Source organism: Aquila chrysaetos, chromosome 3 (assembly GCF_900496995.4).
Source record: "Aquila chrysaetos chrysaetos chromosome 3, bAquChr1.4, whole genome shotgun sequence".
Classification (NCBI taxonomy): Eukaryota; Metazoa; Chordata; class Aves; order Accipitriformes; family Accipitridae; genus Aquila; species Aquila chrysaetos.
The window spans coordinates 11,037,586-11,063,665 of NC_044006.1; the positions used below are offsets into that span (position 1 = coordinate 11,037,586).

The 26,080-nt window shown below is 48.9% G+C and overlaps 2 protein-coding genes across 4 annotated transcripts in view; both read left to right on the forward strand.

Moving 5' to 3' along the window:
- The window catches only part of SLC13A3 (solute carrier family 13 member 3), a 28,421-nt gene extending 26,030 nt beyond the window's left edge, over positions 1–2,391 (forward strand). The window contains exons 12-13 of the mRNA XM_030008963.1: positions 44–181; positions 786–2,391. Of these exons, the coding sequence (XP_029864823.1) occupies positions 44–181; positions 786–971 (324 nt within the window). The 3' untranslated portion in view covers positions 972–2,391. The remainder of the gene's footprint in view (positions 1–43; positions 182–785) is intronic.
- A 2,863-nt stretch (positions 2,392–5,254) lies between these two features.
- On the forward strand, positions 5,255–11,822 carry LOC115339258 (osteoclast stimulatory transmembrane protein). Of its 3 annotated transcripts, none has more exons than XM_030008965.1 (3): positions 5,255–7,654; positions 8,366–9,620; positions 10,646–11,822. In XM_030008965.1, exons 2-3 carry the CDS (start codon positions 8,577–8,579, stop codon positions 10,985–10,987), a joined length of 1,386 nt encoding a protein of 461 aa, XP_029864825.1. In that variant the 5' UTR covers positions 5,255–7,654; positions 8,366–8,576; the 3' UTR covers positions 10,988–11,822. The 3 variants fall into 3 exon arrangements, with proteins under 3 accessions (XP_029864825.1, XP_029864824.1, XP_029864826.1); XM_030008964.1 differs by having other exon boundaries at positions 8,576–9,620; XM_030008966.1 differs by lacking the exon at positions 5,255–7,654 and having other exon boundaries at positions 8,018–8,478; positions 8,576–9,620.
- Positions 11,823–26,080: the final 14,258 nt, after the last annotated feature.

Here is a 26,080-nt window from a genome sequence, read left to right on the forward strand (position 1 = left end):
CGAATTCCCAAGATGCAATTTCTGTTCCTTTCTGTTTTTCAAGGCCATTCGTCTGAAAGTAAATCCCCTCTATTTAATGATACCAGGAACTATAGGGTGCTCCTATGCGTTCATGCTGCCAGTCTCAACACCTCCTAACTCAATTGCATTTTCTTCTGGACACTTGATGGTCAAGGATATGGTAAGTTCTTTTAGATATGGAAAATGCTGAAAAACAATCATCCTGAGTGTTTAAAAAAGGAATTTTCTGGATTGTTACTAGTTCACTATGTAGTAAAGTGAAAAAACATAAGTCTGCTACTGTTCTCAGCAGCGTTTGAAGGCACAGGGGTATGGAAGGAGTGTGTATGAAGTCTGGCCCTATGAAATTTGGTGCCACCATGGCTCCAAATGGTGGCAAAGATGGTCTTGAATGTGCTCAGCATCTCCCAGACCCTGCTTCTGTTCCTGCTAGTGTCAGCAGCTCAACTATCATAGGCTTCTGGATGCAGGACAAGTTCCCCAGCTCAGTGAAATAAAGCTTATGAGTAAAATTAAGTGCAGTCCCAGTTCCTGCTGACATTCCTGAGGCTAAACAGATGTTACTGTTTTGATGGATCAAAGCTTGGTAAGCATCTGCAGAATGGCCTTTGTGGCTTAAGAAAGCCTGCTTAAGATGTTGCTAATATTAACGGCAATTAAGCCTTTCATTTTTATAATGTTTATATTCAAATAGCTTCATGCTTCACATGCTGTAGATGTCCAGTCTAAACTCAACAGTTGTCTTCTTTGTATTTCTTTTGTAGGCAAGAACTGGGTTGCTCATGAATCTTATGGGAGTTCTGCTTCTTAGCTTGGCTATGAACACATGGGCCAAGAGCATCTTCCAGCTGGGGACCTTCCCTGCATGGGCCAACATCCATGCAGAAAATGCCACCTCATTCTTGGCAGCTGTAGAAAATGTCACTTTAAGTGCACTAAATAAAATATGAACAAAGCCATCCCTGGGGAAGGACTCACTCACTTAGGACTTGGGCACTGGAATCGTCAGAGTATGCACAGGAGGAAAGCCACGGGACCCTCTGGTTTAATTTTATTTTTAGAAATACTGGTCAGTGTCACAACACCTGTTTGTTATTTTCTCTGAAGATCTTTCCCCACCTTCCACAGGTACCAATCAGACTCTCCCAGAGTCCATCTGCCATAGGTGATTGTTAACTGGACAACCTCGTAAGCATCGAGCATCTTTGGGTAGATGCATCTCCCCCCATGAAAGCTAGCGAGCTTTGCTGCTCTAGCTTCTGATACCCTACCTCGTTTTGGAGAGTAGTCCTGGGAACAGGGTGGAGGCAACTGGATTATTTATGTCCAACCCAATGTGAGCGAGTGTATCAGAATCTGGCCGGGGGGAAGGCAGTGTGGCTGGGTGCTTCTACCAGGATGTGAAGGATGGGGTCTCATCACCATCTCATGAGTAATTCTCATGGAGGATGAAGACTATTTCTTCAGGTTTGTGCGTGAAGGGATGATTCAGGAGATGTGTCGGTAGGACTCAGTGCATTATTCCAAGCTTTGGAAACAGGAAGGCAACAGTTTGTTTCCAAACAAGTTCAGTGTTTTGAAAACCTGGGACGGTAATTGCTGCCTGGTTGTTTGCACTGAGTACACAGATGGGGGTTTGGGACCAAATTGATTTCTGACATAACTTTGGACATCGGTGGTGTTTTACCATTGGTGAATGTAGCCAGTCTTAGGTTTGTGAGATGATTGACTCACTCATGAGTGACCCGCTGAGTCACAGGTCAGTGGACAAGTTGCATTGGAATATTATTGACATTTCTGAAAAATGGGCTTTGATTCTTAACATCTTCTAAAATCAGATTGCTTGGGTACTTTCAATGAAAGCGTTGCAAATTGACTGTGATTTTAATCACCATTTTATCTGATTTTTTTTTATTTTCTGTAAGAATCTAAAATATTTAATTTAAAAGATCAGTCATTGAAATAGATGGATTAAATGATAAAGGATCTGATTCTTGGTTTAGGGAAGGTGAGTGACTGGATCCTTGTGCTGGGACAGATTTCTCTGATGATGTAAACTGGTGGAGCTGGCAAGGCAGACTGGCCTGGAGTAGGGATCCAGCGCGTCCCCTCTGCTCCTGTGCTGCTGATAAACCCCAGGGCCCGGTGGGAGAGCTGGCAGGGTGATGCTCACCAGCCGCAGCTGCTGCTGCAGGAGATTACCCTTAGGGTCGCATGTTAGGTGGGGACTCGTGGGGCTTGAACCGAAAAGTTCTGCCAAAACCAATTGAATGTGGAACTTCAATCAATCAAGTTCAAAAAAATCCTTAATATTCAACAAAATCCTTAATGATTGTGGAAAACATACAATAAAGCACATTTGTTAGCACATCACATCGTCCTGTTTGCTCTGTAGATTGAGGGGAGAAAAGCAAAGCCCGAGCCTCCCCCTCCCCTCGCTTCACCCCTTGATTTGGGCAGTGGTTCCCCGGGAGGGCAGTGAGGTCTCCTTTCCAGTCTGAGCCAAAATGCAGCCCTGTTAAGCAGTGGAGCAATGGGAAAGCTCATAGCCCAACATCTGAGGGCTGCTCTGCTAAAGAGGTGCAGCCCCAGCAGCTGCCTTTGCTGGGGATACCCCGTATCACTGTCCTGCTACCCCGGGGCAGCTCCGTGCCAGCTACGCACTGGGTTTGGGCACCGTCGTTCTGCACGGATGATCCTCGTCATGCCTTAGTGAAGATGGGCTGAATGGGGAAGGGAAAATCGCTGCCTGCAGTTCCCTTTCCCAGCCGGCTGTCCCGTGAACAGCACGGCATCGCTGTCGCAGGGCCAGGGAACGGGCTGTACCCTCGGGTGGCCGGGCATCGCAGGAAGGAGTCTTGCTGTCCCACTGCCCTGCCGTGGCTAGAGCTGCTGCTGCAGAGGATCAGTCGGTCACTGGAACAGAGCTGCCTCTGTCCCTGCAGCCAGGAGGACAGGCAGCGAGGGCCTTTGGATTGTCTAATTTCGAGGCTCAGAGGGTAACATCCAGTCCTGCTCCGTTGCAGATGTAGGCGTCACAGGTTTACTTAACGGTCTCAGCTCTGGCTCTGCATCCTAGCTGAATCCAGGAGGATAGTTTTACTTGGGCATGAAAGCAGAACTGAGACCACAAAGTTTGTGTAGAAGTCTCCAAAAATCACTCCCAGCATCCTGGCATGTCTGTGGCACTGTCGAGAGAGCAGAAGGTATTTCAGAAGTGCAGCCAGGGAAGGTCTATTAACTCCGTGCTGACATGAGAAACCAAGGCAGGGAGGGGACCAGTGACTTACCCAAGATCACACAACAGGGCCTTGGCAGACCTGGGAAAGGTGTGAGGAGCACCTGGATCCTAAACGTCTACTTTAGTCAAAGACCTGGCTTCTCCCAGCTCTATCAGCAGCCTCTGTGTTTCCCAGGGCTCCCCAGAGGATCTGGTTTAAGGCCTGCGGACGACAGCATTACCTAATTCTGCTTTTTCATATCTTTTTCATGCATCTGTGAAAGCACGACTAGTCTGGCATGCTTGATTTTTAAATTTTTTTTTTAAACAGAGATTTTAAGATTTAGTATTTCTGGGGTTCAAGGGTGAACTGGCCTGCGTGAATAATTTCTGGTTCCATTTGCTGCTGCTAGTACTAAAATTTGCCAAAAGCAGCCTTTAATGGTAAGTCAATCCCATTATTCTTGTAGGGTCTGTGATGTGAGTAGAGATATGAAAATTCCCAGGAAGTGGCATTTCAAGTCCTGTACTAACCTTCTATAACTTTGACTGTATTATTTTAAAGGAACTTTGCCTGCCTATGCACTGTTTCTCTAGGAATGTAAAAATCCAACAACCATCACAAAAGCCATTCACATTAGCAGCCTGCTTGTGAATTTTAATTAACAGGAAATGCCACTCACACATTGAAATTCAACATCCAGAATATCTCTGCTTTACTCCTTTGATGTTCCCCATCCAATCCTGGACCAACATCCACATGTTCTCCCGAGACACTGGGAGGAAAATCATTCTAGTTTATTTACAGTAGGGGAGGATTCTGTAGTATCTTTTATCCCAGAAGCATTCAAGTTGCTTTACAAACATCACACAGAAGAGCTGCTATATGGGTCTTTACAGCAGTGAGTGATTCTGGGGCTGTGCTCAGCCGATGTGCACCTGGCAGCTATGTGGAAGTTCAGGAGAAAAAGGGAAAGATTCCTGAAACAAATGAAAGCCCAGCATGATAGGGGAAATTCAGCTATTGCAGGTTAGATAGCCTTGGTTCCCTTATCACATTTATGCCTCAACAGTCACTGAAAGGATGTTGCCGGGATTTTTCTATATTTCTATAGTAGACACCTAAGAAGACATGACCTGGGTCTGTATCACCATAAGTTGTTCATTTGCATGTGATTTTAACAAGCAAAGAATCACCACTAATGGGCTAATCTTTCCCACACCCTCAATTTCTTGAATTGGCAGAATAACGTGATCAACAGGTGCTGATGGTATTGCCATGGAGAAATATCTTCAGCCTTAAATCATCCTATTTTTAGCTCTCCACTCCTCTGCTTTATCCAGTCATTCTCTTAAGCTGTGTAGTTCATGTACCCCACACTCTACCTGTGATACAGCTGCTCCTTTACATTGTACCCCCTCCCATCATCGTCACCACCGCAGGGTTACCCTGTCACTACAGGTTGAACTCGCAGGTGTCTTGGCAAGAGACTCTTGTTCGGACTGCCCTGAGCCCCACTCTGTGAGCACTGCAGTCTGCAAAGCAGAAATGGATTTCAAATCTCTGTCCTGGTCAGTACAAGCTCAGCCACCGTCCCTAATCAGAGCAAAGCCGGGCTATGCTTACCGGCTATGATACAAATGAAACCCCCTGTTGTCTTCTTACAGTTCCAGCAAGCTAGTTGCAGGCATGTGGGTCTCTCCTTTATCTCCTACTATAGCGCTAAAAAGTCAAAATCAGGGATGTTAGAAAATTTTAGAGCTTAAGCTCTATAGAGACTGGAGCTAGTCAAGAAAGCAAAGCCCCTTTATACCACCTGGGAGCTGGGCCAAAAGATCCCCAATGACACAGTGGGAAAATGAACCTTGGAGCATCCCGGGGGGACACAGCGTATGCATCCCCAACACCAGCTCGCAGCCTCCCGTTTCTCCTTCACTTCCTCAGTTCTCCTTAAAACTCTCCCACCCACAGACTTTAGTTTCTGAGCTGAAATGAAGACAGACCTTGAGGTATTTTAGCAGAATGTGACCACAAGATGTCACAGTTGCTTTGCTGAGATGCGCGGTCCTGCCCATGTCCTACTCCCCAGCCTTTCCCCGCGGTTCTTCCTGTATCTTTATAAGCACACACACTTTTAATTGTTTGGGGTTTTGGTTTGGTGGTGTTTTTTTTGGTTTTTTTTTTTTTTTTTGGCAAAGCAAGCTTTGTTCGTTGTGTCCTAGGGAAATGTAGGCATTCATGGTTCTAGCTCATTTAGACATTATCAGTTCAGGGTATAAAATAGAAGATATCCCAGATTTAGGATAGTCCAGCCTGCAGAGATCAATTTTGAGTTGAGCCAGAGGAAAATCTAGGTTTGACTTTGCATACAAGCACTTCTTGGTGCTGCGTGGAATTACTGGTCAAGCACAGCTCCCCCACAGACTTCAGCTCCCCTTTGCCAGAAGATGCAGCAGGCGCAGAAAACACTAATCACTGTGTTGTGGACTTGAGGTTTTTTGGTTCTTTATTGCTAACATTTTTTTTTGCTGCCCAGAAAGCTACCTGCTTAGCCTGGATGGGGTCCCGGGGGCTGATGAAATCAGTTAGCTCAGAAATACAGTGAGGAAGAAGTTTAATGTCAGAATAGCAACTAAGAAGAACCTGATGATTTTTGCAGAATACAAGTATGGGCCTTTTGGGGTGGTCCAAATTGAATTCAAGACCTAATTCATGGCCTGTGCAAGCAATTGCTATGGATGCTCCAAACAAATGGCACTTTCTTTCACGCCCGCCTGGCTGGTGCCTCTTCCCAGCTGGAGTCAGTCAGAGTTTCTCATTCGGTGTCTGCGCTCCAGGGCACCAGGAGGAAACCTTTGCTCTACCAGCCATGTGAGAAACAGAAGAAATCTAGCAATAAAGCAGAGTAGTTGTTGAGTGGAGCAGCAAGGGCGGAAAGGACCTTGTCCGGTACCTACAGGAAGGGCTGAGGAAGCAGGCAGAGGTTTGCTCTGCCCGCTTGTGCTCATGATTGCTCGTCCTCCAACGATTGCCGCTGCCGTGGGGTCTGGCCACGTCCCCTGGGGAAGGGTGCTGCTCTCCCACCGCTCGCCGGAGAGCAGAGCCCTGCGTGCTCGGTCCCCGGGGGCGGCGGGGACAGGGCTGACCTCCAGCCCTTTGCTCTGTCCCGCCCAGGGGAGCATGAGAACATCCCGGGGGCCCGGCGGTTCCCACCCGGCGGGAGGGCTCGGCTCGGCACGGGACAGCGGGTCCCTGTAAAGAGCAGACTCAGCGGCGGCTGGGTGAGCTGTGTTGCCTTTGCCCACAAGCAGTGGCTTAGTGTGAAAGCATCTGGCAAAGAGGCGGGTTTGGTGGGAGCCAGGGAAGGCTCCCGTAACCCATGAGCTCAGTGCAAGGGGGTGGGCAGCGGTGGTACACATTTCTTGTGTGCCAGCTAATCGGAGGAGGGGAAATCCTCTTCTTTGGAAACGTAACTGAGGAGCAAACACCACAGGCTGGTCCTCATCTCCCGGCGAGTGGGTTGGGTGGCTGGAGCTCTGTGCTCTGCACATCCCAGGGGTCAGGCGAGTCGGTCCCATGGGGACCACACATCCTGGCTTGCACATCTGGGAGCTTCTCAGCGCTTTGGGAATCCTGCCTGTGGCAGGGCTTGCTTTGCAGTGGATTTGCTGGCTATAGGGAATTGGGAAAAGTTCAAGTCTGAAGCTTCATCTTCTTCTGCTAGGACTATGAGTTGGGCCTTTAAGCAGTTTGTGTACCCTGCACACAAGCTCACGGTTTCAGGAAGGAGCAGCAGCCTGCCAGAAAAGATGAACAATTGTCAGCACATGGTTTGCTGGATCCTACCATACCCTTTGTGCCATGACTGGTGTCTGAAAGTGGAAAAGCTCCCCTTCTCTCTGAAAGGAATCCCAACCTTGCTGCTTGCTGGTGAGCAGTGAGAGAAGTCAGCTGGGATGAGACAGCTGATTTCCCCATGAGGGGTGATGACACCCCGTGTGCCATGTGATGCTTGTTCCATCTTCGTCAGTCCATATGTCATTGACTCATTTTTTTCAGCTACGTGTCATGAAAATAAGCCTTCTCTGCAACAACAGTAATATCAGAAGAAGTGTAAAGCCCAAGCAGTGCTGTGCATCCTGGCTCTGTCCTGTAGCGGGGTTATTCCCCAGGCTTCATGCATGAGGTTTGCCCATTCACTTAAGGAATTGCCAGCGTTGCTGATCTGAATTGCCTTAAAACGTGGTGGGGTTTGGGGTTGGTTTTTTTTTGAGTCCTGGCTCTCTGGTGCCAGCTGCCTTGGTTTCCTGTCCTGCATCTCCCAGCAGCTGCATCCAGGATCCTCTCAGAGCAATAAGGCACTGGAGCATGGAGAGTTTTCGAGCAAGACTGGGGCACCTCTCTGCTGCTGGGTAAGTAGTGCCTGCTTTAATCCTTCTCCTTTCCTGTGTCTTGATAGCCATCGAATGGCCTTTTTCCACTGAAAAACCTCCTTTGCTAGCGAAAATTCTCCCTCAAATGATAACTGAGGCTGCTGTCAGGCAGGGGGAGACAGGGATTGCCTGACTGAGTTTAATCCTGGGGAGACGCTCCTTCTCCCCACCAGGTTTTCTGCTCTCTGGAGAGTCACTCCAGATGTGCAGTCTGAGAAATGATATTCCTTCCCAAACATTTGTTTTCATTAGACATTTAAATAGCTTTATGGGACATTTCATCCTGTCTGCAGTGGCCAAATTCTTATCCTTGGAGATTTCCTCTGGCACTGGAGCTTTGTGTGAAACTTTTCTCTGATCGGTTCTGTATTTGTCACCCTTAAACCTGCAGATTTTTGTTGGGTCTCCTCTTAAGAGGCAGGGAGAGCAGAAACTCCCACTCATGTGTCTCTCATTCATTGAACACCTTGTAATTACAGAGCTGGTCTAACGATTTCCACAGCAGCCAGGAGCCTCCTCTTTCTCACTCCAGCATCCCCTAAATAACCACTAAGGCCACTCCTAGCCACTGCCAATGAGTTGACCCCTCTGAATGACTTTATTATGATTTTTATAGAATAATACAATGCTTTCCTTTGCTTGCATTAAAGGAGGAGCAGTTGCATCGTACTTTTTATTTGATCTTTCAAGAAATGCCTTGAACTTCCCTGTCTTGCATGCTTCCAGGGAAGATCTCAGTCCCTGCTACTCAGGTTAGCAGAGAAGTAGAGAAGAGTGAGACCAGAGGCACTCAGACAAGGACAGTATAAAGACCCATGAGTGATCATCTTGAGAAAGCCCCCTGATTAGTGCATTTCTGTACTTCCTCTGCTAACACTCAGGTACTTGTTCTTTTTACAGGATGAGAGCCCATGCCTACTGTGAAGACTTTCTATTCCCAAAGGTTTGCAGGACCATGGTAGACCTATGGTCGGTTTACTCCAAGCCTGTCCCAGCAAACGGCAGAGAGCTGTGGACCTTGTTTCTGCAGTGTTCATGCATTACAGCGGTGATAGGAGGCCTCTTTTACAACTGGATGTTTGCTTCCCTGGAATACTCCTGGCATGTCTCCATTGCAATGGCCATGTCCTTCAGTCCGCTCCTTCTCCTGACCCTTTTCTTGGTGCATCCTGCCCGTTGTGTCTTCAGTATGATCATGCCTACGTTAGGTACCAAACAAGGCCGGAAGCTTCTCTTGTCAACCTGCATCATGATAGTAGTGATTAACATAACACCCAACATCATAAGCAACATTAAAACCATACTGCAGGTTTTTAAGTGCATCTGCAAGAATTCCTCTGAGAGTCTTTTGAACTCAACTGCTCTGCTAGAGACAGCTTCCTGGGAGTTTGGGGGTGCAATCCAAGAAACCATTCATTCCATTAATATTTATAGGCCTATGAATGGACATTTTCAGTTTTCATTGCTTAAGAACAGCTCATTTATTTACCAACAAATGCACCTTGCTGGTGAGAAAATTGGGAGGGACTTTTTGGCTGTTGAGGTACTGGTCAAAGACACTGTACGAGTAGGCAACAAGCTGGTTGCTGGCTTCTCTGTGCTCTATCTTTGTTTTGAGTCCACCTGGTACTTGAAAAATTATCTCACCAACCTCCGCTTTGACAATTTTTACATCACCAAGAAGTTGGAACGTTTAGCTGTGGACAGAAAAGCAGCTCATCTGCTGGTGGGCTCATCCAAAACCCTCATTCGACCAACAGGCTTGAAGTTGTCCCGGGAAGAAGTGATGCTGTGCCTCGTGCAAGCCATGCTCCTCACCGTGGCCCTGATGCTGATGCTGGTGGTCGTGGCAATGGACCACTTTGCATTCAGCGTGGCAGACACTGCGGTGAGAAAGGCAGCTCAGTTCTCCACAGTGCCCGTCACTCTCAGCATTAAATACCATGTAAGTGCTGGGGTCCCCTGCCCTTCCCTGTGCGGCGACCCCGTGGTGTATCACATCACAGGAGGCAGCAGTGGGGATTGCAGTCTTTGTAGCTTTATTTACATGATCTTTACTTCCCTCCCCAGCAGCCAGCTGGACAAGTAATGTAACAGGCTTGGCAGGGAGGAGGTAGAGGCACAACCTCTGTTGCTCCTTCCAGTGCATCAAATAGCAGCGTATACCCTCTTCCAATTACAGCCCCTTGGGAGCGAGGAGGGGAGCAAATAGTGCCTGACCCTGCAAAGACACGGCTAGCAGGTGGCAGTCAGATGTCCCTGTATCTCCAGGTCCCTTCCCTAGGCAGGGTGGAGGAACCGGTGTCCCTGCAGCACCATCCCCTGCCACAGAGTGGGTGCAAGCACAAAAGGAAGGGGGAAGCAGATGACTACTTGTCTCAGCTGTGAGGATGTCTCCTCATCTTATTGCACTGGCTGTCCTTTAAGGAGAAAGCTTTGTTGTCACCCTGTGCAATGCCTTTCACAAACCTCCCCAGCTTCTATCTATTTTAATATCCTTTATCTGGACTAGCTCTGGGTTAGTTTTTTAGCGCTGTTCTTCTACCATACAGCCTGCCTCCCTCCCCAGCCCCAGGGTTCCTTAGTGCAGATACTTGCTTATGATGAATTTACAGTAAAATAATCAGGCCTTAGAAAAAACCCTAATATTCACATATGCAGCCACTAATACTGCTGTCTGGATGATGTCTTTCACTGTAAATCTCACACAGTGAATACCTGTTATGATCTCTGTAACAGCAGATAAAGATGACAGATGACTGGGTCTCATTGTGCCAAGTACTCAGCACCTACAGATCATGCTGTTATTCTCACTCAGCCTGAAGTGTATATGCACTTCAATGTCCTACTCTCAATGCACCCAAACAAACTGTAACCGTGATTACACCCCTCCAGGCTGATGTTTTTGTAGTAACCAGATGATTTTAGTTTGTTCATACCCCATTTAACTTTTAACTCTCTTTATTTCAGGCTAAAATGGGGGTCCTGCCCTTTTTTTTGAAACTTTTACAGCTTCCTAATGAAGAATTACCACTTCGGGACTTTGAAAGAAGTTACCAGCATTATCTGACCTTCAGCTCTGCCCACTGCAGGATCAGTCCCCCAAAGTCTCCCAACCCCTCTGTGCTGCTTGTCGTGGGGCTGCTCTTCTGCATCCTCTACGCCACCATATTCCTGGAAACCTATGCACACCGCCTGTGCAGAAAAATCGCAGGCTCCTTCTTCGAAAGCTGGGAGGAGAAGCGAGCACTTTATCTCTACAAGAAGCTGTCCAGAAAGCACAAGGAGGAGCAAAACTGCATGAGAAACTAAGGATACTTTTGGAAATACAAGGAATGCCTGAGACCTGTGGCAGTGGCTGGGCACAGGCGTCTGCAATGGGATCACACATTTAATCTTCCGGAGTCAGAGACATGTTTGGACTCTCAGGAAAAATATTTGCCAAAAAAAGAAAAAAAGGTGAAATGTCACATTTTGCATAATTTGAGAAAAATGGGCTAAATTTACTTTTTTTTTAAATCTAGAAGGCCTGGAGTCAGCTGTTCAGGAATGGTGGGAGATGATAGCTCATATGACTTAGAGGATATCTGCAGCATTAGGCAAGGCTAACTGGGAAATACGTGGGAGTTGGGGTGGGGGAAGAGCTTATTTACCTCCCCCATCACATCCATGCTGGAAGAAGTACATGCTTCCTTTCTTTCTCAAGTTATGCCTTCAGGCAGCAAAAGAGGAAGCTCATTTGACTCATTAATTTAATTTTGAGGGAGTTTTTCTTTCAGGTTTCATGCACAGAAACCTGGGTAGACTGGATAAATATTAGCCTTTAGAAGATAGTTTATTCACCTAAGAAAGTGTCATTTCAGCCCACTGAAATAAATTCAGGACCAATATGACCATGAGACGCACGTCCTAGTCATACGTACTGGTGGAAATCAGCACATGAGGACTTTATGAAATCATTTCACAATGGCTTTTCAAAATAAAATATAAATGAAATAGCTGAAGGACCATAGAAGAGGAGGAGACCAGCCAATAAAGGCCAATTTGGGTGTCAGTCTTTTTTCCCAAGTAACAAGTGATAGGATGAGAGGGAACAGCCTCAAGTTGCACCAGGGGACGTTTAGGTTGGATATTAGGAAAATGTCTTCACCGAAAGGGTTGTCAAGCATTGGAACAGGCTGCCCAGGGAAGTGGTGGAGTCACCATCCCTGGGGGGATTTAAAAGACGTGTAGATGTGGCACTTTAGGGACATGGTTTAGTGGTGGACTTGACAGTGCTAGGTTAACAGTTGGACTCTGTGATCTTAAAGGTCTTTTCCAACCTAAATGATTCTATGATTCTAATTTAGGCCAACATCCTGGAGGACTTCAAAAGTGGTAGACAGAAACTTGACATTTCAATCAGTGCTCTGCAGGGAACAGGGAAGTAGCAGGACTTGGAGGGCTGGAGTTGCCTGAACTGAGAGCTGGTTTTACATGTTGGGTTGTTTAAAACTCAGAAACTCTGGTATTGTATCCAAGATGGAAAAATCCATCACTGAGGCAGTGTCTGAAACATGTTATTTTTGAAAGAGAGGCAGATCAGAGACCTCTCTAAGGGCAAGAGCCAGAGGGGGAGATAAATCAGTGCCAGGTTAAAAACAAAGCAACTTCACAGCTTCATTTCTTCAAAGCATCTCTATTATTTTCCTCCCATCTCCCATTAGAGTCTTCATTAAGATAATTATTTGACATAATGCACCTCAATGAGATTAAATTACAGAAGTGAAGTGGCAGCTGCAGTCAGATGCACCAAATTCTCTCAGTTTCTGAGGTGCTTGAAACATAGTAGGTCTGGATTTTTTTTTTTTATTAAAGCATCCATCTAACAAAACCCTGGTGCATTCATCTCCCCCGGTTTCTTAATTTCCTGCTGTTATGATGATTAATCCAAGCACCTTCCTGCCTCTACAGCAACTAGGGGACTTTGTCATGAGGTTTCTGTAGAAATGCTTTGTGTTGTTGTTTGGGGAAAGCAAATAGATTTCTACATGCCCACTGAGTAGTCAAAATGATCTGGAGCCAGGAGTTAAAATAGCTGGGAGGAGGAGCCCCTTCAGCCAGCAAACTATCCCAGCAGCGTGTTGCTTTCCAACAAGCACATCTTTAAAAAAAGTTTCTCCTTGGGAAGACTCATCTTTTTGGCAAGAGATGCGCCAAAAGATGTTTAAGAAATAATTTTTTTTATGGCCAGCAGCATTTGGGGAACCCCCCTGAGCAATATCCAGTTCCTCTCCTTGCTTCTGAGAGAGGTCTTCAGAGGAGATTGGGGCATGGGGAGAAGAGGCTGAAATTGTGAAATGCTGGGGACCAGCATGGGTCAGGCTTTGTTTTAGAGATGGGGTCTCCAGGTTCAGGTGGGAGTTTGTAGCAGGTGGGACCACAGAGCTGGACTAAGAGGACTAAGTACCAACCTGAGTGTCCCACTGCATCCTTCAGACAGGTGCTGCGCAGCTCCCAGCCAGGGCAGCTGAGCAGTCTGTGAGGCAGCTCCTGAAACACCCCTTTTCAGCCTCAGAAATCGTATTTATTAGGAAAAACTGACCCCAGTCCAGAGCAGTTCTCCCTGTCTTCTCTAGAGTTTCCTTCAGCTCCCACTAAATTTTAACCACCAAAGACTAATCCTGGGAACTTTGCACTTCTAGACTGTAAAATTCAGCATCAGACAAGCCTTGATTAGTGTAATTACATCTGCTTGAAAGGATAATAATCAGTGTGAGGTACTGCCGCTCTGCCTCTGCCCCCAGAGTCGCAGCCTTCATAAACCCATGAGGCAGAGTTGTGCTCCCATTTCCATTCTGCAGAAGAGGCTAAGGACAAGAGTTTATAAAGCTCTTTGGTGGGTATCACACCAGTTTCAGTGGGTTTGTTGACAAGGGAACCACGGGCAGCAGAGCCCTTGTTGCCTGCCTGCATCTAGAGATCAATCGTCCTGCCCTTGTTTGGACATCTGCCATAGGCGGCAACGGATTGTGCCCCAGGTGCCACCCGTCTCCTCGGCCTTGGGACTCTCATGCAAGGCTTTTAGCTTTAATAGCCGTGTAGAAATCAGCAAGGGAAGAATTTGGGTTTAGAAGGTGAACACCTTGCAAAGCACTGGTGAGGAGGTAAGGGTTGGGCGGGAGCTGAAAAACTGGCTTTTGTTATGGTGATGCTGAGGTTTGTTACTTAGAAAGGAGGGTAATAAACGTTGTGAAGTGTCATCTCACTAGTGTGAAGAGGTTTTTTTTAAATGTAGGAAGGAAAAAGTCACTTTGATGATACCCATTATGGTTATTTTAGAGGTGAAGTTGTACTGGTGTTGAAAAGTGTGCTGCTGAAGGCAGATATACTTGTCTATCACTGAGAAAGTGAACGAGCGGCTGCGAGGTGCTTAGTTACTAGCTGGAGTTAAACCACAACAGAGACTCAGGGAAGACCTCTGAGTGGTTTCCAGCCTGAAGGACTGGAGAGGAGAGTCACAGGGAAACCACAGGTACGGAGTTAAACCTGAAGAAGTGTGTGGCAGAGGTGGGACCCGGGGCAGCTTGCATGGGGTGAGCAGAGAGGACCTGCCAGCATGGCTGGCAGGACCTTAATTCCTGACATCCCTGGGGAGTGTCAGCAGGAGCCCAGGAACAGAAATGGGAAGGGAGGCCCTGAGGAGTGAGGGATGCTCCCACTGTCCCTGCTTCAGCAGGAACAGCTTGTGCAGCACATCAGCCACATCATCCCTGGTGCCGAATTGGGCTGTGATGCTTTCCCTGGGCAGGGGGGGTAGTGAGAGGCAGACCTGCTGGAAATTGCTTTGCTCTCCTGTGAGGTGCTGTTCCTCAGCAAGACAAAGGCATGACAACATAGAAAATGTTACCCATTATAGAGTCATATTATGTGCTCGGGAGGTAAACTGACTTGCCAGAGTTTGCTTAATGGTGCAGCAGAGAAATACTGAACAGATTTAACTGGCAGGCAAAGTTAATTTATTCACATATTTTTATTAAGTAGTACTAATTCACAAGCCTCGTTATTTGCTAAGGGATTTTCATCCCTCAGAGCCCCTCCATACTCCCACCCTCACTTCTGCTCATCACGGCCCTCGTTGCCTTCGTTTTCCCTCAGCACCACCCTCCTGTCTCGCAGGCAGGAGGAAGCGGGGAGCGAGGTTTGCCTCCCCCCACAGGCTCCTGGTGCTCTGCCTGGAGCCCACAGGGCAGGTCCTGCGAGTCCATCTTCTCCACAGGGGAAATACCTGCTGGGCAATGCTGCTCCTACACTGGCACAGTGGCTTATTTACTGTCTCTAACTGCTTTCTGCAGGGAAGGATTTCATCATGTCTAGCTTCTAGGCTTGGAAATTTGTGAAGTTGAAAGTTCAGGGTCAAACGTTTGTGTGCAGTGAGGCAGAGGCAAGGCTGGGGGGGCTGGAGAGCGTTTGGTGATGGGTACCAAACTTCCTTGCTGTTGCTCATTAATGCCAGTGCCAGCTCACATCTTTGCCAATCCAGCCTTGACCCTGCTCTCATGGCTTGTCATTGTAACTCAAATCTGCTTCAGCTGCCACCACTGGAAATGTTGCCATTGATTTTGGGGGAGCTGGAGCAGCCTGCTGTATCCGCAGTTGCCCTTCCCTGCTGCTTGCTGTTACAGAGCTGGATGCTGCAGTAACCCATCGAGGACACGGGAACCAGAGGGCTCTCTGGAGGGCTGGGCAAGAGAGGGGACTTGCAACTGCAACTGGCAGCTCTCCCTGGAGCTCCCGTCAGAGCAAGGCTCGTTGCTGGGGGCAAAGTTCTTTATTTTGGCCTTGGCACGGGGGTGACCCTGTCCGGAGTCATTTCCCTCACCAGGTCACCCTGAGGTCTTTTTTCCCAGGAGTTACCACCACATGCTGCCTGCGGAGCTGTCTGGCAGGGCATGCAAAACTGGATCAGGCAGGGCTGTTTGCCTGTTTTCTTCCTTGCACTTGTTGAGGTTTGAGACTTCTTAATTACCTAGAGAAAAGTTAATTACAAGAGAGAAAGGTGCCCATGGATTACTCTTTCCTCCATCAGTGCAATAAGCCCAGGGGACAGAAAGACCCTCACACCTGGGACAGGATCTGCCCCGAAGCCCCTGATTCCCTTAGGGTTTTGTGGTGTATTTTTATGGATTTTTCATAGATAAAATATATGCTAAATTCCTGGTTATGGCTGGCTGGCAGTCAAGAATGAATGGCCTTAATATACTGAGGAGCAAATGTAAACTATTCAGCTAAGACAGTGCTCTAGGAAAGATCTCATCCACAGCCACAAATCTGCATCTACCAGAGCAGACACCCAGGCAAACAAAAACCTCTCTCCAGAAGTATTTCCTGATTTTTAAGCAAATGCCATTTTTATTGCATTTGTCCTATCTATAGTATTTGCGCTGCAATTGCAATGAAGTAGTAACAATTACATGCACCAAACTTTAGAAAAGGAAATATTAATGAAGATAAATAAAAGCAAATAAAAGCTATTTCATAGCATTGTGCATGCTCTACCCTGGATGCGTGCCCTTGCTCATAGTGCCATGTAGCATACCCAAGGAGGCATCAGCGAACACATGGAGAACCCGTCTCTGCAGGAAGCCTCCTCACGGGATGTGAGGTGCTGGTGGTTTGCACCGTGGTCAAAAGTGTCAAATGAAACATGACTTCAGTGAAGGAAAGCAAAATAATGCTGGTGTGAAGTATTCTAGAAGGGTAGATCTTCTCTTTCTTTGATTTGACTGCTGAAATCTCGCTTTGCAGAAGCTGATGCTGTGGCTGGCCACAAAGAATTGCTCTCCGTGTCACCAGAACTGCTCATTGCAGTAAGGCTGGTGTCACAGGGCCAGCACGCACCCGCATGGTGCTGCCAGCAGCACTGGTGCCCAGCGGGAGATGGTCCCGAAAGGTTCATCCCATCTGCAATTTCCATAGAAACATGCAAAACCTCCCAGCAGTGATTCAGTAACGATGGTCTCCGCGAGTCTGCATCTCTGATTACCACTGAGATGGGGAAGCTCAAGACTTCATCAAGCTATTCCCTGCACAGGCAGGGAATGGCTGAGTTAACATTTATTTAAGGGACCCCTTCGTGCATGAGAAGCCCCATCTGAAGGCAACTTCACTGTGCCGAGCACTGCATGGCCACTCAGCAAGGGCAGCTCTGGCCCAAGGCATTTACCTTTTAGACAAGGGTGAGAGATGAGGAAATTCCTCAAAGCCTTCCAGACAGTTGGTGAGGGGGAAAGCCTCTTTTGGAAGGGGTTTTTGCTGCCTTTCCTGCAAGGACAGCCTACTCCAGGGCCTTGGCTGGGCTGTGAGACACTGGTGCCAAAACGAGAGGTAGGGAAAAGAGACAAGATTATCTTTAGAGGTAAGAGGTGATAAACAAACCACTAAGTGCAAAGGTTGCAGATTTGAAGCAACAAGGAGATGTCAGCACCACGTTATACTGAACCAATGCCCGGTACTGGTGAAAAGTGATTGTTTCCTGACTTGGGGCTGAAAGCACAAATTCATAAACTCCCAGGACCATGGTGCTCCTGCAGTGTCTGCCACCTGCACTGAGCTGGTAGATGTGATCCAGGACTGTCAGGATCAGTAGCTGATGACCAGGTGTCCCATCACTCCTAAAATGATACCCAATAATTATCTTGAAGCAACTGCCAGAGATGTGATGCGAATCAGGAGCTGGCACCACAGCTGGTTCTTGTTCTTTTGAGCAAATTCTCTTAGAGCCCAACATTTTTTCCAAGGAGGAACCAAAATGGGTCAAAATGAGTTGGAGATGTAAGACAGCTGCAAAGAGAAGGGGAGAGAGTTGCAATTTATAGGGAGAATTTCCCTGGTCCTGGTTCTTCTGAATGCAGATTGTGTCAGGGTTTCGCTCTGAACATAATGCCTCACATTTTGCAACAGGACATTTCCAAATTAGTTGTGACAAGCCTTCAGCCTGTAAGAAAAGGAGTGGAAATGAGGAAGAAGCAACACTGGTTATCCCAGAAGGCTTCTAAAAGCCGGGGTGTGGACACAGAAGCCCATCCTCCAGGCACCTTTCTCAGCCCCCTGATTTCCAGGACTCTGTGCACATCACTGATTTCCGAAGGTGATGGGAGATTTGACCACCAGCTCATTCTTCAAGCACTCAGAGAAGCCCCAAGACATGTGATTTCAGCCAGCACCTCCAGTGGTTCACAGGGGACATGAGATGTCGTGGCACGTTGGGGAGGTGCTGAGGAAATCGAGTTAGTCAGAGGTTTGCCTCCATCACTTTGCAGCCCTTCCCAAGGACCAGGGCAGAAGTAGTTCTGGGTTTCTTTGCAGATGAGCAACTGAGGAAATCAAATCACCAGAAGAGATGTTTTCAATGTGCAAACATAAGGTGAAAAAAGTACCACATTTCCACACATTTCTTATTTATATGCTGTTCCAGTTGAACCTTCTGTAATTCCTCATCCTACCTGGAAACAGTTGGAGAGATGCTTTCACATCTGAGAAGGGAGAGAAGACAATTCTGTGAATTTATTTCCCAAGAGATTAAAAAAAGGCACAACGGTATGACTAGTCGGGGGTGACCCATGGCTTGGATAGGAGGTTTTCCTTTGAAGTAGGTTGAGAAACTGAAATGGCCAAGTTCAAAGGCTGAAAGCTTCCTTTTGCATCGATTGGAAATATGCCATGGCTGTTCAGACAATAAAGCAGGAACTCTGCAAATTACCGAAGTAGCAGGTCGTAGCCAAGGGGTCAGCTGGCCTGGGCTGAGTCACATTTTCCTTTTAGCAGGGGAGAGAAAAAATTGCTTAATGTGCCCAATGCTTCATGCTCTGTGCTAGCAGGGCATAAGCAAAGCCAAGTTTACAACCCCAGTTAGGTGGGTGTGCAGGGTGGGGGGAACTTTGGTCCCATCTAGCCCTTTCCTAAAAAAAAGATGCCTAAAACCAGCATGGGTTTTGCGCTCTCAGGAGCAGCTGCTGTTGCATGCGTGGTCCTGGGCTCCGTGGGAGGTGAGCTGAGTGCTCCCAATGGGGCTGACAGGGGGAAGGAGCTTTCTCTGGCATTAAAACAAATTCATCTCAGAGTGGGGAGAGGTTTTTCCTCTGGCTGGACACTGTGATGAGCAGTGCCCACAGGAAAAATTGAAAAATGATCAAACCCCACAATCAGCTGAAACTCTTTGAAACCACTAATTGGGTGGAGGAGGCTGCCTAGCAGCAAGAGCTGCTGTAATTTCACCTGCTGTGCTTTGGGACTAACCATATTGGCAGAATTAGTGGGTAAGGCATGATCCATGCAGCACCAAGGTGTGAAGGCAGGTGGATTAGAAACACTTGTTTGGGGGGAGCATCTGTGTCAGCAGGACCAGAGAGGTGAGCTTCAGCCAGACTTTTTTCCGTAGTTTCATGCTGTAGACAGTTAGGCAGAGCACAGTGATGGAATTCAGTGATGGAGAACTTTATGGACACCAGTTCAAGTGGGTTCCTGGATATTTGCATCAGTGCTGACTAAGGACTCAGAGTATTTTGCCACCCCTGTGCTGGTTGTACTGTCATTGCCTGAGCATTTCTGCTGTGCAAGGCAAAGGGCACAACACTGCTTGGTGTGACCCCCCAGTCACGGCATGACCCACTGGACCTGGACGCCAAGTGAAGGTGGCCTCGTGTCTCCTGATGCACGTCATGGCTCTGTGCGCTGGGAGGGAGGGGAGCGGGAGCAGAGCTAAAGGCTGCTGCATCTCTCCCAGGGCTGCGGTCATCAGGTGTGCAGCGTGGTGCTGTACCAAGTGCTTGCTGTTACAGCGTTACGGGGTTGACATTTAGATGTCACAGAATATGAAATAACCCATAATTACAGCCTAATTATTCTGCTAGGGCTTTCTTCTTTCGTAATATTGCATGCAGTGCTTTTGTCTTCCCTCAGCGTTATCGCTGCTATTATCCCCCCAGGATGCCCCTCCAGCACCTCATCCACCCTGATTATTGTTTTTGGGAACTGCCTATTTCTGTCCCTACCCCAGGCGTATCCCACCCCGCGTGTTGTCCTTGGGATGAGCACTAGGGTGGGTGATTCAGGTCAGATGTGATGCAGCCAGTGCCCAAAAAGGACATCGGAAGACGTGTCATTTTTCACACTCAGGACAGCTTCAAGCCTTGCTGGTTTTGGTAAAGGGTCAGCTTTTGTTGCCCAAACCACAATTTCCCCTTACAGCCATCGGTTTCTGTGCTGAGTGGGAGATGCAGGAAAGGCTGGGACTCTCAGGGCTTCCCCTTCATTGTGCTGCCCTGAAAGCCAACACATCCACCTGCTCTTCTGGCTTTGTGCTCACCCAGGCAGAATTCCTGGTGGATTGGGCACACTGGAGCAGGCGACAGAGCTTATCGGCAGCAGTAAGAGTTGTGAACACCAACTCGATGCTGCAGGTGATGCCTCAAGCCCTGGAGGGGCCATGGGGTGTGCAGGTAATGCCATGGGCACTAGGCTCGGTGGGAGGAGAAGGGGCACTTTGGGCTCCTTCTCCCAGGGCTATATTGCCTCCAGGCACCCGCAGCTGGCCGGGAGCCAGCACTGCTGGTAACACGGGGCAGGGCAGGGAATCCCTTGGCACGCAGGACGACAACGTTTGTTTTCACAGGCTTTGTAAAGACACACTGTGCCCCGTGCTCGCTTGGCTTTGGTCAAGCCAAATGCCTGCAGCAATGGGGGTTTACAAGTGAGGGGAAAGTGGCACCCTGAGGGCTACACAAAGCATCCTTTCCCATGCTGTTATTCTCTGCAGAGCTGCATAAATGACTGCATTGCCCTGAGCTTGGTGACATAATAAGTGGTCGGAGCTCCTTAAGCCTGGCACCACCAGGCAGGTTTTCCTGTCCATCCGTCAGGCACCTTCTGCCCTCGCGGGAGATGCTGCCTGCCCCATTCCTGGATCTAAGAACCTAAAGATATTCTTCGTTGTATTCAAGCCTGAATTGGTTTTCATCCACAGAAAACTTTATCACTGCCTTCCTCTTAATCTTTTTCCATTCCCTCAGTCTTCTTTTCATCCACAAGGTTTTCCAGAGGGACCATATGCTATTCCCTTCCACATCATTGGCACAGATGTGATGCAGCCCAGGTCCGTGAGCTGGTCCCTGTGGGGCTCTCCAGAAGCTGCATCCCTCCAGGGATGTTTCCCTGCTCACAGGAATCATTAGAAAACCACGAGCTAGTTCATTTTTATGTGCATGTAGCACATAACCAGGTCGATTTTGCATCTTTTTAATTCCTTGACAGCTGCCTTTTTACTTGGGTTTGATCTCTGAGGGCATTAACCCATAAAGCCCCAAAGCAATTTGCTTCTAGACTGTGATTCTGGAACAGGTGAAGGCAACTTTGACAGAACTTCTCCCTCCTTTGTCTTTCTGAGTGAGCAATAATACTGCTTTTAACAGACTGACTCATACCCCATCTCTAACAGCCCTTGTCAGCCCTCAGGCTGCTCTGCCGAGTGGCTGAGCATCTTCCTGCCCGCTCCATCCTGAGCTGCAGGGTTGCAGATGTGGGAAGCACTTCCCCACCATCACTCACAATTCAAAAGCTGGCAGTTCCCCAGGGCCCAAAATCCTGTAACCCAGCCCCCCAAAACCACTTGTGGCCCCTTCATAATTCAGCTTCTCCACGTTCACAGGCACCATGTGGATGCAGCCTCTGTGCCCCAGCTCTAACAGCAGAAGTTTTATGGGTTTAATATTTGTAGGTTATGAAGCACCAGAGAATTGAGAAGTGTTTATCACAGGTTTGGATAAGATGATCGCTTTCTCCCACCTTTATTTATTAAATATGCGAAGCCTCAAAGGCCTTTTCTGTCCACAGGACTAAATGAGCTGCCCAGCAAGGCTGAGTGAGAGGGAAGAGCTGCATGAGGAGTGCGGGGAGATACTGAAGCTGGTGCTGAACTTCCCGAGTACCCAGCCTGGGTGAAGTGCTGCAAACCCAGCCATGGGCCTGCACAGCCACCCCTTCCCAGAAGCAGCCCCGCCACAGCCGGTGCCCAGGGACACGGCCATTCCCATTTGGGAACCCCCAGGGAAATTAAGACCTCTCCTTCCTGACATTTCAGGCAGTGGGTGATGGCAAGTAGTCACAGAGGACAGCAGCTCAAGGCAATGCCAGCAGAGAAGGAAATACAGAAGTATGTTAAAAGAACCTAACATGCAATGTTAGTTAAAAGAATCAATGTCTTTGACTATCAAAATATTTGGATTTAAGTCAAACTGGAAGAAAATATTTTATATAAGGGTCAAGCTGGTTGGCCTCATCTTAAATACATTCCTCAGTCATATCCTGAAAGTTACAGCTCCTGAAGAAGTCTATAATGGGAAATGTTAATCAGCCTTCACAGCAAACCTAACCATTCTGACGTGTAGGAGATCTCACCCAGGTGTGTGCGTTGGGCATAGACAGCCCCCCTCAGCCCCAGCCATGTGGTGGATGCACAAATTAGCTCAGGGACTCAGGCAGGAGGAGCTGCTTCAGCTGGGTGATTTAATGCTGCTGTTATCACTGTGCTAATAACTACTGAATTATCAGTGCCACAAAGCAAAGTGTCAAGTGAAATAATTATCTGCAACGATCCTACACAATGTTCCAGGTTTGAAACAAACCAAAAACTTTCTCCAGTCTCTGCAGCAGTTTATTTTTGTTTCCTGATGCCACAAAGCCATTTCCTGGAATGGGTTTGAGGAAGCAGATGAACCCCAAGTTCCCCCTCAGGATGTTTACGCAGGGTTTGTGCCTTCTCCCCTCCCATGTGCAGTGCCACCACACCGGCAGCTCACCCACCCGTGTTTTGCAGTCAGGGATGTGCCAGGAGTAAGATCTTTGTCTGTCTGGAACGGTTGCTCCACTGCTGGGCACAACTTGGGGCTTGCAGGATTGTTAACAGATGATGGGCATCAGACTTGGGGCTGCGTGGCCACGTGATGCTGCTGAATGTCACATCTAGTGCCTCAACACATCAAATAAAGGTGAGGAAAGGGGAAACATCATCTCATGGGTTAAGCAGAGGACTAAGTTGGAAGCTGGATCTCATTTTCAGCTCTGCTTCTGCTCAGCTGAGAGATCTCAAGGGATTGAAAGGTCTCAAATCCCAATGAAAAACAGAGCGTGCCAAGGATGTGGCTGTCCCACAAGTGCCTGTCCCCTCCGAGATGAATTTATTAGATGCAAGGACTCATCTTTTGGTGCTTGGGAGGCATTTCTCTGTACCTTTTCGGTGTCTTTCTAAAAACCTGTGGGGACTTTTATCGCGGTGAAATTGTGCTTGGAAGTGGAGTGCCCTGTCGGGCACGAACCTAAGCAGGAGTGTCACACTGTGCTCCTGCAGAGCAGGGCGACTTTGACCAAGGCATGGCCGTATCTCGGTGACAGGGGGGTGATGCTGTGAACACCTCCAGCTCCCAGCCAGTCCATCCACTTGTGGGAGGACAGGATTTACAGAACAGAGAAGCCCAAATCATCTCTAAAGAGGAAGGAGGAAGGGGAATAGGAGAGGAAGGGCAGATATTTAGGGAAAGATACGCCCTTTTCCCCTGTTTGAAATAAACATTGTTTTCCATAAACTCAGGAGAAGCAGGCACTAATGATTGTAATTTTGAGGCCCCGGCTGTCTCTGCCACAGTCTGCATCCGCAGGACCCCCAGCATTGCTATGGTACAGCAGCAGCCTGACAAACCGCTGGAAGCCTGTGTTAGTCACTCCAGAGCAGCAGAGTATGCAAACCCTTGAATTATGTGGGCAAATACACATGCCCACATTCCCCGTCCTTCCCACAAACATGTGCAATAAGATTAAATCTTGTCATTACTCATTTATCTCCTGTTATGCGCTGCTTCACAACTAACTCCAAGTGCCATACAGTAGCGGAGGCTGGTTTCTGACCACCACGATCCTCAGACCTGGGTGTTTCCTGGTGGTATCCATCACGGCCAGCGCAGCACAGGGAGCTGCCGGCACTGACAGCTCACCGTCTGTTGAAATAACTGTGTGCCGACCACAATGAGCAATATGCAGCAGTAGCGTGTTTTTTCAGCTTGGAGAAGGGCCAAGGCAGATGGGCGTGACAGTGGGGCTGAGGAGCAACTTCAGAGAGGGATAATGTATTGCAGCTCTGCTAATGACACAGGGTAAAGCAACCAGGATGCTGCACCCGTAATAACCAGACTGTGTTCTTACAACAGGCAGTGGTGGTTATTACAGATAATTGTAGTAGTGCCTTCTGCCTGACAGCTCCCCGAGCCTCACAAAAAAGAGTGTGATGGATTCCATCAGACTGGCGCTTACGTGGAGGTAGGTGATGGGTATTTCTGTAACATGTGCTGGAATGGCAGCGAGTGCAAGCACTCAGGTGGCAGGCTCCTGGTGAGAGGCTGCAGGATGATGCAGAGAGAAGCAGGGAAATTCGGGCTGTCGGGATGACTAAAGGGGGCATTGCCTGGCTTCTGAAGAGGTGACTGCCAACTCAAGTAGGTGAATGCAGCCTAAATAGTATCATTAAACAGCTGTAATTCCTAGGGGGATTTTAAAGTGCACCTATTTTAAAAAAGGGGGAAAGTTGGAGCGAAGTGCAGCCTGGGGAGGTCTCCAGGGGCAGGGACGGGACCTGATGTGCCTCCCCAGCCCCAGGCCATAGGGCAGAGGTGTGAGGTTGGCCAGGGCATGGGCAGGCCCTGGTGCAGGCTGCCAGCAGAGTCCTAAGGAAAGCAAATGGAAAGAGAAGAGAATATTTTTCCTTTATAACTGATCCAAAGGTGAATGAAATGTCACGGGAGGGAATTAAAACCTGCAAGGATTGTCCTCTGTGGAGCCGAATGGAGGCATAAGGTTTCCCAGAGAAAAGGGGGAAATATTATTTGCCACAGCAAGCCAGAGCCTGGGGCAGACTGCTGCTCCCTGGGAGAGGAGCATGGAGCTGAGGCAAAAGGCATTTTATCTACCCAGACAGGCCAGGCTTAGAAATTTGCCTGTGAAACCCTGGACTTGACTCACCCAGCATCAGGACGATCCTTCACATTTTGGATATGCGCCTCAGTGTCTGGAATTCATGGGGCAGCTCTGCCTCTAATTGCAATCTAATCTAATAAAAAAGCAAGCTTTCCCCTTGTCCTTTCCTCCACTCCTCAGGTTAGGGGACCCTTAGCACTTTATCTCTGCAAACACAATTGCTCTTCCAATTTGAAAATGCATTTTCTGACAGACTGCAGAGACGTCAGGAGCAAGCATGGAGCTGGCAGCAAATTCTGGCTACTGCTGACCATCAGGGAGATACTGGATCTCCCAGTCTGACCATCCGATAGATACTGGATCTCCCAGCCTGTCCATCAGGGAGATACCAGATAGCCCAGCCTTATTGTTGGGGATCTCCCAGCCCAGATCTCCCAGCTGGCGATACGGGATCTCCCAGCCCAGGACTGGGTAAGCTTTTCCCCAAAAGAGTGACACTGATGTGCTTGTTTGGGACAGGAGTGGCTGTAGGAAAAATGACACGAGGAGGTCACTACCTTGTGTTTAATGACCCCCAGGGAAGGAGCACCTCTGCCCCAGCCCAAGGGAAACGGGAAAGCTCATGGGTCTCCGTGGCATCACCCTGGTCTCGTCCTCCTGAGGATGAGGAAGGAAGGACTCCTCATCCTCAGGTCTCCTTGCCCGGGAGGGACAGTGCAGCCTGTGGTTTGGCTGGGGACACAAGTCACCCACAGTCCCGGGTCCCCGAGTGGACCCACTCGTCGCTGGGGTGTTGTCAGCCCCTGTGCCTCTCCTCCCCCGGGGTCTCCAGCCTACGACCCCCATCCCCTGCTTGGGCTCCTTCCTCCTCGTCCTCCTCCTCTTCGGCTCAGCGGTGCGCTAGGACCCGGCGGGCGCAGGCGGGGGATGCGGCGGGAGGCGGATGGGGGGTCCCGGGGGCTGGGGTAGCCCTGGGGGGTCGCGGGCGGTCCTGGGGAGGTCCTGGTTGTTCCCGGGGGTCCCGGCGGCTGGGGGAGGTTCTGGAGGGTCCCGGGAGCTGGGGGTCCTAGGCGGTCCCGGGTGGTTCCCGGGGCTGGGGGGGTCCCCGAGCATCCCGGCGGGTCCCGGGGGCTGGAGGGGTCCTTGGCCGCTCCCCGCCCCTCCCGGCGGAGGCGCGGCGGGAGAGTTTGCAGGGGAGGTGGGTGCAAGGAGCCGGGCGGCTGCAAGACTTGGGGAGAATCGTGGAAAAAAAGGGGAGGGAGGAGCCGGGGCGGGCGGGAGGGCGGGGAGGGGGCGCGGGGGGCAACGGGGAGCCGCGGCTCCCGGCTCCCGGCTCCCGGCTTCCCCTTCTCCCCACTCCCCGCCGCAAGGTGCGCGGAGCTCTGCCGGGGACGGCTTTGGCGGCCG

Bases quoted from the DNA above. Each gene is read 5' to 3' on its own strand.
- LOC115339258 (XM_030008964.1), top strand. From the start codon at position 7,611: ATGGAGAGTTTTCGAGCAAGACTGGGGCACCTCTCTGCTGCTGG. The intron at 7,655-8,575 runs GTAAGTAGTGCC...TTCTTTTTACAG, and splicing joins GGGCACCTCTCTGCTGCTGG to GATGAGAGCCCATGCCTACT. The intron at 9,621-10,645 runs GTAAGTGCTGGG...TCTTTATTTCAG, and splicing joins CTCTCAGCATTAAATACCAT to GCTAAAATGGGGGTCCTGCC.